The sequence below is a fragment of the Falco punctatus genome (assembly GCF_963210335.1).
Source record: "Falco punctatus genome assembly, chromosome: 1".
NCBI lineage: Eukaryota > Metazoa > Chordata > Aves > Falconiformes > Falconidae > Falco > Falco punctatus.
In genome coordinates this window covers 75632106-75646268 of record NC_137580.1, presented here as the reverse complement: position 1 = coordinate 75646268, position 14163 = coordinate 75632106, and the positions used below count along the sequence as shown (strand labels likewise).

The 14163-nt window shown below is 47.0% G+C and overlaps 1 protein-coding gene across 7 annotated transcripts in view; it reads left to right on the top strand.

Moving 5' to 3' along the window:
• The first annotated feature begins 3918 nt into the window (after positions 1 to 3918).
• The window catches only part of LOC308067857 (putative E3 ubiquitin-protein ligase HERC3), a 55591-nt gene continuing 45346 nt past the window's right edge, over positions 3919 to 14163 (top strand). For 6 of the 7 annotated variants that reach the window (XR_013929775.1, XM_080397396.1, XM_080397395.1 and 3 more), the window contains exons 1-2: positions 3919 to 3991; positions 8841 to 9098. Coding sequence is in view for 5 of the 7 variants with exons in the window: in XM_080397396.1 (XP_080253522.1) it covers positions 8873 to 9098 (226 nt within the window). In the remaining 2 variants the exon portion in view is untranslated. Of the gene's footprint in view, positions 3992 to 8840; positions 9099 to 14163 lie in introns of those variants that run through there. The other variant, XM_080397398.1, reaches the window with a different exon arrangement.

The window sequence follows — 14163 nt, the reverse complement described above, 5'->3', positions numbered from 1 at the left end:
TAGTTGTGTTCTTGCTTGGTTATGCAGCCTATGCATGATTCTATCTGTGTTTTCTGTCCTCATTGTTACCAGGAAGCCATTCACAAGAGGAGTCAAAGGCTGATGTAAGTCTAATTCAAATAGAAGGATTGCATAGGCTGAACCAGTCAAGGTCTTTCACGTTTGGTGCAGATTGTGCTTTAGATGAATGTAAAAATTGAAAGCGAGAAGACGACAGGAATTTTTACTTCCTGTTCTGTCTTGACTTTGTGTTGGGTATCACATGCACACCCTCTTGGACCAGGGAGGCTGCCTCTCTGAAATGCCAGTAAATGATATAAACCTTTTTTGGAAGTGACTGTTAGGCTAGTGATGTTTTTTTTTTTTCTTTAGGAAAGTAAATGTTTCCTAGGAAAGTCATAAGCATTATTTATGAATTTATGAATAGTAAAAAGGATATTGTTACATACTAAGAAAAAGAGAGCTTCCTTTTAAGTTACAGTATAGTAATTAGTAAAGAAAAACTTAAAGCACTCACCTCAAGTACCAGGGTGATATGGGAAAGCAGGTGACATGGTCGTGGCGACAGGAAGAGGGGAACTAGTGCCTAGCAGGATGCCAGCTGCCAACCAAGGGGAGCAAGGGGACATGCCCTGTGGAGAGCTAACCCCTGTCCCTCTCACCCTCCTGGGGCAGACAATGCACCAGAGGGATGCTTGTGTCCTCTGGGAAAGGCACTACCCTGCTGCAGGTGTATCTTTGTGGAAAGAGGGAACTGGCAGAAACCCCAAGCTGTTGTCCCCATTGAGCCAGAGGGTCCCCATCCCATGCCCAGCTGATGCTGCCACACCATCGCAGCTTTCTGTTGTGGCAGCTTAGCCCACTGTTCTTCACCAGCCTGTTCCTGGCTGCTTATTTCATTTTTCATGTTTTTTTTCTAAGCCTCCTTTAGGCCTTGGAAATCCAGAGTGATCTTCTGTGCTGTGCAACTGCACAAAAGATGCATTCTGTTTGGATTTCAAAATAGCCCATTAGTGATTAAATGATAATAGGTTTATTTAGAGCCTAGAGGAATTTCCTTCTCATCATGTATGATGCAACATCACATGGGAGATTAAAGCTCAGCGTAACGTTCAAGGCTATTTTTAATTTGTCCTCAAATAAGCCCCACTTTCATTAAAAAAAAAAAAAAAAAGACCTTCAGAGGGAGGAGAGTATTTTTTTTCTGTATTACTGTTTTCTGAAATGAATTTGAGCACCAAGCTGTGTCTATATTTTCTCAAGCGATGCTCATTATAAAGTATGCAGGGGAATACAACATGAGTGAGTTTAAAAGGCTTTACACAGGCAGCAAAAGTATATTGAACCTGCAGCAGGAATTATTTTTAGACCACTTGCCTAATCTCAGCATCACCTGTAGAGAAGTGCAAGAGCCTGGCAGAGTAGCTGATGTAACCAGGGTGCATCTGGGGTGATCAGGACACTCCAGCAGCTTGTAAGCCATGGGAAATGAAGGAGTTAGTCTGGTGAAGTGTGTTAGGGGTGAGCTTCATGCTGGATTTGCTGCAGAGGACACCATGCAGAAATACTGCTTCCATAGGAGGTAGTGAGACCTTGCTTTGGCTAGCTAATCCCCAGCTGAGCCCCTCTGAAAAATAGTTCCTTAACATGGGAAGGGCCAAAAGAGAAAGAATACAGAAGAGTTTATTGCTTCCAGAGCAACACAGAGGCATCAGTGGCCCCATAGAAGGATTTTTCCCACCCACAACAGCTTTCTAGCCCAGATGCCTGGGGCATAGACTTGTGGCCTTTGTGGTGGTTTCCCTGCGGCGGTGTGCTCTGCGGCTAGCTTTCCTGCCCTCTTCAGGCTGCTATATTGGTGACAAGCTCTGACAACAAGCAGGACTGATTAGGCATAAAGCATCACTACCACCGCAGAGCCCCGTTAAAAGGTCTGTGCTGTGGCTCGTCGGAGCAGAAGGCTACCAACAGCACCTCGTGAAGGATGCTGGAGGAAAACACCAGCTGGAAGAGGGATCTCAAGGCAGGTGAAAGCTCCACCACAGAACACTAATGAGGAGTAACTTGTATTACCACAACGTGCAGGAGACCTCACCTCACCGACGCAGCCTGACCACCCATGGTGAGGAAGACCCACAAGGTTCTTAGGAAGAAATCCGCCGTGGCAGCAGCCCGCAGAGGGAGCTGTGCACAGCGGAGTGCGGACACACGGAACCGGCTTGTCTTGGTGTTATTTAGAATTTTATCCATTCATGAAGGAGCAGCCTCGGAAGCTTTCCGCGAAGCTGACATGTAGCCAGTTGGAAATTGATTTAAGCAAGAGACTCCTGGCTCCTTCGGGCGAATTGCAGGCTTTGCTCTCTCCTCTACTTCTTTTTTTTGCTTTATTGTCTGTACTGTCTCCTCCTTGATTACTCAGTCAGAGGAAACCCCAGTATAAAGGGAAACGCTGATTATTTTGCAAAGGCCTCCAGATGATGAAATAAATAAAAACAAAACAAAAACCAAACAAAGGACATTTTTTCCTCTGTGCTTTTAGTTATTCTAGAAGCTTCTTGTAGTGCTGGTTAAGTAAAAGCTGTTATGTCACAGGTGTAATTTTACACTAGAGAGTAGCTCTTTTTATGCTAAGCGTGCAGGATCCATGCAAACACAGGTGAATTTTTATCTGATACGTGGCACATTGCATGCTGAGTATGTAAACACTGCAGACTGTCAGACTGTAGCGTAAGGGAGATGAATACTGTGGTCACCGGACTTGCTTTAGGGACCTCTTCCCCCAGCCCAAGCCCTTGCAAACATCTCTGTGTGGTTTGCTCAAATATTGGCTGTCATTTTGATGAGGTGAGTGGGATCCAGCTTGTGCATTGGTCTAGCAGCGTACAGAGTCTTCTTCTAAATGGATGGCATTAAGATCAGAAAATGAGTACTCGGGAGTTATGTAAGTGCTTGCTCATTGGTGTCTTTTTTTTTTTTTCTTCCCCCTCTTTCTCCCAAAGAGATTTATACTTTGACCGCGAATATTTTCCTAAGGTCGAAACTCTGTATAAAACGTGTGAGTTCACCAAATAAACAAGCCCACCAGGTGCCTAGAGGCCACCTAAAATTCAAGCTGAAAAAAAGGAGAGGGGAAAGGAACTGACTATTGTTATTAATAAGTGGTATTTCACACTTAACAAAGCCACGAATGTCATTCCAAACTGTGGAGAGCGGGCTTGCCCTTGAGACCTTCGGTTAGAATAGCTTAAATCGTAGCTTGTTTGCACAGGCTGAGCTTTGCCCATGGATTTCTGCTGCCCCAGCGCTGCACCGACGGGCTCACTGGCCTGGGCTTTGCGGTCACAGCCCTCGGCCGCGGTTTCCGGCCTGAGCGGGTTACCCGCAGGCTCGGCCCTGGCAGCCTCAGCCCCGGCGGCACAGCGGGACGGCGGGCGGCCACCAGGAGCTCCCGGCGCCAGGCAAAGGGGGTTCCCTGAGGAGACCTTCCTGGGGGTCCAGGCAGAAATAGCGACACAGCGTCCCCCAGGAATTGGCGCCCCGCTGCCCCAAGAAGCAGGCTGCAGTCACTGCCAGCCGCCAGCAGGCCGGGGGGGGCCCGGCTGGCTCCCGTCTCGCCGCTGCTTCCGCCAGGCTGCCGGGCCTGGCCCGCCCCGAGCCAGCCGCCCCAGCCTGGGGCTGCCCATCACGGTGCCGGGGACTGCCCGGGCGAAGCGTGCCCGGTAAAGCGCCGAGCGGCTGCGGGGGGGCCGCGAGGGCCGCAGCAGTCACCGACACCGCCCGCCGGCGGGCACCCACCGACTGACAGAGCGCCCCGCCCCGCTCTGCGCGGAGCGAGGCGGGGCAGGGCGTAGCGCCCGGCTCCGATTTGTGCTCGGGGTCCGGCCCCGCGCTTCCCATTGGCTGCCTGGCGCCGTCACTCCCGCCGGCGGCAGCGGCATCAGGGGGCTGGACTTCCTCGTTGCCGCGGCGGCAGCGGCGGGGCCGGTGGCAGGTGAGCAGAGGGGTGCGGGGCCGCGGCGGGTCGGGGCGTGGGGTCGGCGGCGGCAGCTGCTTGCCTCAGGTGCTCTGCTGGCCGTCGGAGCCCCGCTGGCGTGGGCCCGAGCTCGGACCCGCCGCGCTAGGGCTGGGCCGGGCCTGGCCTCGCTCAGCGCGGCGACGGCCGGGGTAGGGAGAGCCCGGCTCCCCGGTGGGGCTGCTGCCGTCGTCCCGGTACCGAAGGGGTGTGTGTGGGGTGCGGCGCTAGGGGCGGCAGCGCGGGGGGGTGCGGAGCGGTGCGGCGGCATGGCGGAGCCCCGCGGCCCACCCCCCGCTCGCCGCCTTCTCTGGCGCTGGACGCGCGTCCCCGGGCGGGGCCTCCCCGGGCCGGTGCGGGGCGCCGGGGGCTGCGGTGGGGCCTGCCCGGCGCGGCTGCCTGCGGGGGATGACCGCGGCCGCCGCTGTCCGTCCCTGGGGGCGGGGGGTTGGTGGCACGCGGGAAGCGCCGGCCTAGGCGGGGGGCGGCGGCGGGGAGCGTGGAAACCGAGAAGCCCGTGGCTGGGGTGGGAGCAGGGAGGTGCTCTTACGGGGTGGCAGGTGGGGGCGATGCGGGTCTCGTGTGACTTTATTTATCTGTTTTTTTTTTTTTTTTTATTTTTTTTTTTTCTCTGCGGGGCCGCCTCTGGCTGTGAGGGCATGTGGTTATGCAATGGAAGGGCTTTGTTTCTGCCTTGGCTCCTGTGCCGTTACACCTTGAGTTTTCTTGCTTTACAGCCTGGTCTACACTGGACAGTGAGTTGGAGTAGGGTGAAGGCAAAAGGAAGAAGAAAGCGGGCTTGGAGGCTTAGTGGCAGAAAAGAAGCAGTAAACCCCTTCGGTATTGGGCAATGCTGATAAAAGGAGCACACTTTCTTGCTGAAATCTCACAAACAGCAGGGAGGGAAAAAAACTTGTTTATTTGTACCTTGCCAGTTGGCAGGTCTCTTTGTTCAGAGAGTGTTCAGCCTTGAGTGTTGCTTGATGCAAGCACGGTTCTTATTTAACTTTCTCAGAAGGGGTGCAGTTGTGATCACAGCTATGGCTTTAGAATATGTTCGTACCATGGTGTGAAGAGTCTGTACGGTCGTGATAGCTATTGAAAACGAAAAAACCTCACAAAATAAAACACATCCTGTCATGATTTTGCATGCAGCATTATTATTTTGCCAAACCACCAGGGCTGTTCTGTCTCCAAGGGATATGTACTTATTATGTCAGCTGAGCCTTATTATGGCAGAGGGTGGATCTTCCACCCACAAGAGATTTCCTCAAAATACTCTCCACAGTGTGGGGCTTTCCTATCTCTAGTGCTGTGTACATCCTTCACTGTTTTGATGGTGAATTATTCCTGGAATGTCAGGGTTCGACGATGTTGGGTTATACCTTTACGTCTCCCTTTCCTCCTGTGTTTTTTGTTTTTTTTTTTTTATCTGTATGGGGAGCATCTGCAAGTGATCAGCTTTGCTGCATTACATCTGTTCTTATCTCTAAAACATGAGTACCAAACTGGCTGTGTTGTGGTCTGTGAAGAACAGGAACATGTGATGTGGATGGGTACTGCAGCTCTTGCCCTTTTTGCAACCCAATTTTTAAAAGTGACTGGAAACTTTAATGCCCTAACTAATGCATTCAAAGAAAGACAACTTCCCTGAGAGCTTCTTCCTGAAGATAAAAACATTTTTAAGGTGTTTCAAGCTGAGCACTAGGAATAGTCACTTGTAAAATTTCAGATAAGTGAATATAAACCTTACATATATGTTATATATGTGTGTGTATGTGCACATATGTCTGTGTTAGTGCCTGCCCACACGAGAGACTTTTTATGTAATTGTTTTGGTGTGAGGAGGGTATGCGGTTTGTAGGGGTAGCTTGCAGTGTGTAACATGCATTTTTATTTTTTCTGCTAATGTCAAAGAAGAGTAACTGCCTTAACCAGGTTAGAAGTGGAGTGTGAAATTGTCATTTGATGCCCTGTGTTTCGGGATACAGCTCCTACTTGAATGCATGATGTATTAAGGCTTGGAGTAGCTTTTCTGGGGGGAGGAAAAAACCAAACATTAAACGTTTGTGGCTTTAAAAATGTGCTATGTCTTCAAAATAAGTGAATTAAAAATGTGGTTCAGCAGGCCACTGGGAAATATTTAGCTGTGCCTGTATGCTCAAATGGAAAGTGGCTATCTTGGCTTTTGCTCTTGAGTGCGAAGTGCTGCTGCTCTGTGCCCTTTGGAAAAGAGCTGCACAGGGATTTATCAGTAAAATGTTTGGCTGGTATGGGGGGGTGGCATTAAATGGAGATGGTTTAAAAAGCTAACCAAAAATCTGGTTAAGGCCAGATTTTCTAAAGGGTCTGGCGTGCCTCGTCATCTGCTGTAGGGATTGATAAACTTAAGGGTGCTTCAGAAAATCTGGCTGCTAGCATGAATTGAGGGTTGGACTCCTCCGAAATAGCAGCCTAGTGTGCATGTGAATTACTGGGAGTTTGAACTTTTCCTGTTTTAAATAGCATCTTACCCAGAGGGAAAACCCACCTCTTACCAATTGTGTTGCATCCCCTCCCTGTTACAGCAACTTCTTGTGTGGAATGTGAACACAAGGAAAGCAATTAAAGTATTTTTAGCATTTTAAATGAAATTAGGGCTAGGAAATATGACTGTACTCTATGGGGATTTGACTGTTCAGAAACCCTTTTAGAAAGAGATCCCAAATTAATATTTAGCTCATGTTGCACAATGTCATTGTGGTTCAAGTCATATGGTGGTGGAGTCTTTTCAGCTCAGAGGCAACATCCACTTATACTAGCAGGGAATATGATCTTTGGATCGTCAGGTTTGCTGCTATTGTGCTGCTTTTATCTTTGTATCGAGGTAGTTCCCCAGGCTGAGAGAAATGGCAGTCCTACATTTCTGCTGTTTCTGATGTCAGTTTTGAAATAGTTCCCTCCCTTAGTGTTGCCACCTTCAGGGTGTTGCTTCTGCTGTTCGGTGGGGTTTTTTTTTTGAGATGGAACATGAGTTCTCTATAAATATAGCAGTTGTGTCATTTAAGGCACATGCATGCACTTCCAATTTTACTGTGTCCCACAGCATTCCTATTCTTAGTGTAGGAAATAGTGTAGCCAGCATACAGGGCATCTTCTGTCAGGCTTTTGTGCTGAGGGGCAACTAAGTACAGAGTATACACAATGACAAATTTAACTAGACAGAGCCTTGTAACCTCCTGCTTTTTCCTGTGGGTGCTCTGGAGCTGGCAAGTGATAAGCACATGTGTAGGTGGGAACTAAATTATGCTATAAAGGAATAAGGGCTGTTGGAGATCAATGGGATTCATAGTGTGCTTTAAAGCCCCTAATAAGAGACCCTGGTAAACAGTTTGTGGTAGGAAATAGCACCACTGATGAAGTACAGCTGGAAAATCCAATCTTCTCCCTCCCCCATCCAGCTCAGTCTTGCCTCAGTGGAAGACACCACACCTGTCTGCGTGACCACAGCTGACAGGCAAGGATAGTGGGGTAAGAGATGAACACCCGTTGCTTAGGGCTTAGATTATTACTGTTAATACCTAGAGCTTGAATTAGCACCAGGCTTTGGAAACAAGCCAAATGCATGCATTTCCTACCTGCTCAGAGTGGGAGGAGTAGTCTTGTTTCTTTGAGGAATCTTTGGCACTTAAAGGGTTACCTTTTGCTTTTTAATCCTGTGCTAAGATAGTAAATGCTGCTGTGGTAAATTGCATTAGTTTGAAACTTGGCACAGGTTTGTTTGAGGAGACTTGATGTCTCAGGTCTTTCATTCTTTTATCTTCTTCCCCTTACAAAAAAAGCTTTAATCGGTTTCTGATTCCAGCAAAGGAGTTCTCATTATCCTAATAATATAGTGTGTTTAACAAGTAACCCAAACCTATTGAGGTTAGGAGTGACAAGGGAGTGTTACTAACATTTTTCATGTGCTTCTTTTGGAATAAGAGTGGTTTCCCTACCCCTCGCTCTTCTGCGCTAGCATGCTGTTGTCGTTATCAAGTTCAGGCTGAGCAATTCCTTGGGCCTTTTATTGCTGGTTTTTTTTTTCTCAAACCATGTTACCCTGCTCTCTGAAATCCCTGGCTTTCACTGAGCGCAGTACAAAAGATGACACCTCACTGCTGACAGGTTGCATCAGTGTTATCTGCCCGTTACTGTTGGGGCCAAGCTGTCAGTGTGCTGCTGCATGTGAACTGCTGCTTCTGGGGACGTTCTTGCTGCGGTTTAGGGATGTGTGTGTACATGCACGTATTTGGGATTGCGAGAACGTGTTCAGTTGAGCAAAATATTTCTTGGTACGGATTTAATAGAAACAACAGTTCTGCATTGGGCAATACACCACAAATGCCTGTGTCAGTCTGTTCAGGACAGTATGATCACCTTTGAGATAAAAAAAGTCTTAAAAAATTTTAACAATGGCCCCAAATGTGACACTAACTCTAAAAGTTTGCATTTAGACCTCTTAGTCTAAAAAGCAGTACAGTTGGTTTGGGGGGTTGATTGATTTTTGGATTTTGAAGTAGAGTGATTTTGCTGAAATAAAAGCTCGGGGCTGCTGGGTTTCAGAATGCTTTTAGTGCCTTACAGATGGAGATGGTCATGGCACCAAGGTGCTGACTCGGCACCTGAGCTGTTTTGATTCTTTGTATAATGAAATCCCGTTTTACTGGCAGTCTGCAAGCCTGACAGTCATGCAGGAAATGCATTTTTTTGGTTGTTTCCACCTCCTAATCTGACCATCTTATCTCTGTAGGTTCACTTGTTAAGAACTCACATAATTCACGCTCCTCCCCCTCTTTCTCTTGCCCAGGAAGGATACATGACTTGCTGAAAAGGGAGAAAATGCTATGCTGGGGTTACTCGTCTTTTGGACAGCCTGGGATAGGTAGCAACCTCCAGGTCATCATTCCTGAACCACAGGTGTATGGATTCATTCATGACAGAAATGTCAAGGAGGTGGCATGCGGAGGAAACCACTCCGTGTTCCTCTTGGAAGATGGGGAAGTGTATACCTGTGGCTTGAACACCAAAGGCCAACTGGGGCATGACTGTGAAGGAAGTAAGCCAGGTAAGCCTGCTTTCTATATGTTTTTCAAACCATCTTGAGCCTGGTGGGACACAAGATTATGGAAGCTGCTTTGTGCTGATTGTTCTGGAGCTGAAATAGGTAACAGAGCTGAAAATCATGTGTAATAACCCAGTGATGATGCTGAATAATATATTTGTTGGCTCTGGAAAGCCAAAGCTGAGCAGCATGGATCAGGAGGCAGGTCTGCTCAGTTTGTCTGGGAAATGCATCAAAATAGAGGCAAGCGCAGATGGTCTCTCAGGGCAGACTTTGTTATTTGGCATTATGTTGTCGTCTTATAAAAGGAAAGAGAGGGCTATGAGTCACATGTTTTCTGCTTTGCCTTTCCAATTGCACTGCATCATTATGCCAACTCTTGTTCAGTTATTGTTGGGGAATTTTGTCGTTTACATTAAAGGGAAGAGATCTGTGTTGTGATTAGTTGTGGAGAACAAACCTGGGTTTTGGCCAAGGAGGTTTATAAGTTGTTTTCCCCTCTTGGAAATCTCTTGTCAACTAGTGCCTTCACGCTTTCTTAATCTAGAAGGTCATTGTAGCCTTGTGTTCTTCAGACTCAAATTGCATTTTCTTCATTGTGTTTCAATGGGCAGAACCTGTGTGTGCAGAACCACGGGCAGCTAATGCCTCCCCTTCTCAGGGTGGGGTGGTTTAATTGTGTATTGTTGAGAAACCCTAAAGCCTTTCTTATGGATGTTCTCTTGAATGTTGGCCTTCCAATTCACCTTGGAAGGTGAATTGGAACTTCTTGGTTTTGGCATGTGGTAAAGGTACAGGTATTATGTTTCCATAATACAATAAAAATCCCTCTGTGGATAATTGGAGCAATAAGACATCTTTCCTCAAACTGCAGGCTACCCTCTGCAGGGATTGGGGCTTCTGTAGTGTACACTGTTACTGCATGATAGAGCTATGGGATGGGTACAAAATAACCAGTTCCCCATGTAGCATGTGCAAACCTGACCTGACTGATTCCACTGCTCCTTTGTCCTGTCAGTGTGCCTTCTGGTTCTTTCTTTCAAAATGAGGTGGTACATGTTGGATGCTGTATGTCCATGGTGCTGGATTAGAGGAGCTGACCTTGAATCTGGCCTCCCGTGCTTTTCCTATAAATGTTTTCTAGGCAATTACTAAAGGAGGTTGGCATTCAGGAGTGCTTAAGTCCTCTCTGTGTGCAACCACTATTCATCTTCTGAGGACTTGTAAATTTAGGCTCTGGAATTAATGAGATGCTTGTAAAGGGAAGCCAAGCCTAGTGAATATTCCATCCAACCTGATGAGGATACTTCATCCTGCAAATAGCCTAACTAGCTGCATGACTCTAGTGCAGAGGCCCCAGAAATTCAGCTCCGAGTTCTGTAAAAAGATATGTATTGGGAGAAGCATCTTTGGGCTAGCCTGCTGTTTAGCTATGAAATAAAACAAGCATAAGATGATAATGAAAATGTGGGCTTCACAGTGAGTAGATGATCAGAACTGGAAATGGATCTCATGAATCCTGGATGCTGAAGTGTAGACCTCTAGCAGCTAGGCAACCCTGCCTTCAGCTAGGGCTATGGAAGAGGGACGGTCTGAGATTTGGAAATAGAAAGAAGTTAGTTGGGTTTGATCTCAAGTGCCCTTCTCCTACCCCTTTAATTAAGGGACTGTCACTAAGATGTGACACCAACTCCCAGTTACCTTGCAAGTTTTGCATATTCTGAAAAAGGTTCTGCAGTGCTGCTCTCTAAGGACCCTGTGACCACCCTTGAGAAACCATATCTCTACCGTAAACATGGCCTTACTGGCCGTGCCTGCAGTGGGATTTCTGCTGACTGGGACAGGTGGAAGGGATGTGCTGTAAAGCAAGGAACAGCTTCTTTTTTTTTTAGCTCATGGTGAGCAGTCACAGAAGTCTTTACAATAACAGCAGTAAACTGGGGAGAGTCTTGTCCTAAGTGCTGCTTTGTGTGGGTCTGCTTTGGCTTGTGGCAATGGGAACTGAATTTTGTAGTTCTCCTTTGCAAGTAGGAATGAATAGAATCGAGCCCTCCTCTTTCACCCCACCTTCCCTGCACGGGATAAAGACAACCTTACACCTTCTGTGTAGAAAGGCATGTCAAAGATCATCTTTCTCATTTTGCATTAGTTGTGAACCTATGAATGAAGCAGTGTCTGATAAGAGGTGAAGAGGTATGTGTGGGGCATGGGCCCTGAGCTGTTGAAGGTGGTAAGGAGGAGGCTGTCGGGAGGTCTCTGAGGTAGAAAATGGAAGAAATGCCTGGAACTGGGAGTCTTGCAGCTGCATCTCTCCAGCCTCTGCTGGACAGGGCAGGGTGGGCTGTGGCCTCTTGGTTTTACTATCTTATGGCTTAATTCTGCCTAGCCTGTGTGGGCAGCTGGAGTGGCTAACCTCTGCCTGGCTCTGGAGGTGAGCTGCATCTCCTGCTGCAGGAGGCTGGGACGCAATACTGATTGCCCCCTCTGGGCAGCCCCTGGAGAGCCCCCTCTGGACTTCAGAAATGCTTGGCATGGCCTGAAGAGTGGCTTCGTTGTGTTGGCGAGTAACATCAATACATGAAAATACGCAGGTCTTGGACCTTTTGAAGGCTGGATGGCTTCAGAGGGGTGGACCTTCTGCCCTGGTCAGTACTCACAAGAGGAAGCTCCCTCTTACCTCTCTCACTTCTTCACGTGTGTGTCTGTACAGCTTATGCTGCCAGCATACTGAAAGCTCCAGTTAGTGTTTTCAGAATATATGATCACATTGTTTAATCGGTGATGGTTATTTCCCAGGGTGGTGTCTGCTTGTGAATAAAATTCTAGGACTTGGCAGTGCGCTGAACATGGATCTAACCCTGTTCTCCTTGCAAAGCTTGCAGGTTTTGCTAATGACTTCCAGTGGGAGAAGAGTTATTATATTTGCAGTGAGTGCTTTTGAAGACTTTGCATCCTTTTCTTCCCTTACTATGTCTTCCAAATAATTATTCTTTTCTTTTGTTCTACCTGTTTACACATACCTGTAGTAAGAGGATTCAGTTTTGCTTCTCATTCATGCTACTCACAATGTCAAACAGTGGCACAGAGTTTTTCCAGCAATTCCTGTTAGAGGAGCCCTTTAGAGGGCACTTTTTGAAATGAAGAAAATGTGTTAATTAAAAAGCTGTGTTTCCTGTCACATCAGCTGAGTATGTGGATGTAATGCCGAGACAGGGTAGCAGCTGGCAAAGTGGTTCTTGTGCCCCTCTGCTACAGGGAGCAGAAATTACTGGGGAAGTGTGCACCACTGAAAAGAATATGAGTCAATGGAGGTTTATTTTCTGGAAGTGCCCTTTCCTTAGATTTTACATTGTGGTGCTAAAATTAATGTTTAAGATGTCTAAGAAGCTTATCCTAACTAAAAGAACGTTCCTTTTGACTACAGGTTAATAGCCTGTGATTGTTTCCAGCTCCCTACTTCTGAGCTAGGGGTAATACTACTATGGGTTCCACCAAAAGCCATCTCCCCACACTGTCACACTACTTATAGTTTCATTCCTCCTTTGAATTGTGCTGCTTAGCAAGCTACTTGAGGAGCCCATCCTTCTCAGGGATGGGTACCTGGCTTTGTTAATATTGAAATGATTGTTCTTGCTCATCTCTCCTTTTTTTTTTTTTTTTTTTTTTTTATCTTTTGCCCTGAAACAGCCTGTAGTTCCTCTGCAGTCAATTGGCAGGGATATGGAGGGGGAGATGCTGTCCCAGCATGTTCTCTCACCATGACCATGGTTTATAAAGCTTCTGTCTGACTTGTCCTCATTCTTATTTGTGTTGTAATGCACTTGGGGGCTTCAGTCTCTGACAATGCCTTACAAGAAGCAACTCTGCCACTTTAGTTGTGAAGTACTAAGCTCACTGTTCTGCAAAATCGGTCTGCCCTAATTTCCTGAGCATCATCAGTTGTTAACATACATGATGTCTTAACGGGAAGTGATAATTTTGTACTGCAATCGTTTTAGGAAACAAGACATTTATTCTCTGTAACTAAATTTCCACTTCAGCCCTGTAATTGCACTTGGTTTGATTTTTCTGCGGGTCTGACATGTCTTGAGTCCCTGTGATGATTTTTAGTTAAGTGTCTTATCTGAATGTGTGCGCATATGCTGGGGAACAAAAGACGGGCCCAAGTACCTAAGGTAAAGGCTCTCCTGGGGTTTGGGCTGATTTGTAGAGGAGTGTGAAACAGCTAACTGATTGTTAACCATTTGTAAAGCTTTAAAAACATGATTGAGCCTGAGATGTGGAACTTGTTTTCTGGTCTAGAGAACTGTTCTCTGCAAGTCATTTGGACTTCATTTGACTTCTACTAGTGAGAACCTGGGCTTTTGGTAATTAGTGTCTCAGGTGAGTTACAGGAAAATGTCTGGTGCCAAATTTGTCTCAGACCTTTCTTCTGGTAACATACAGTTGACAAAACCATGTTGTGTTTTTAACCAGATTTCCTGTCTGGATGCAAATGTGTAGGGTAGCATTGCTTCTGTGTGCATTGTGGAATCTATCTGCTCATAGCTGCAGGGCTAGAAATATCATAATTATGTTCAGTCTCCTTCAAAAAGCAGGAAAACCCCACCAAAACAAACAAACAGAAATGCCCCAAACACAAAACCACTAAAATCCCAATCTCCTGGATTTCTCTGAACTCAGTGTCCTTTCTTTTCAAACGTAGATCTTCTTGTCCTGAACTTCAGCGCAGGATTGCAGTGACCAGAGACCTCGATGCTCACTGCAGCATGCCTGTTAATCATAAACCCTGCAACAGCTGAGAATTCAGATGTGACACCTGCTTGGAAGGACAGTCTGTATCGATCTCCCTCTTGTAGCCTTTTCCTGTTGGGTGACAGGTCAGCCAGGAGGCCCTGGTTCCTCAGGAGGAGGAGAGGTGGCCAGGCTTCTGTTTGTCAGAACCAGCCGTGGAAGTGAGCAGGTTGCAGATGAGGAGGTATGGGTGCTTCATGGAATAGGTAAGGTTGAGAGCTGCTCACAGGTGGTGTGACAGTGGCAGGGGAATGGTTAGTTCTCCCTACCTTCC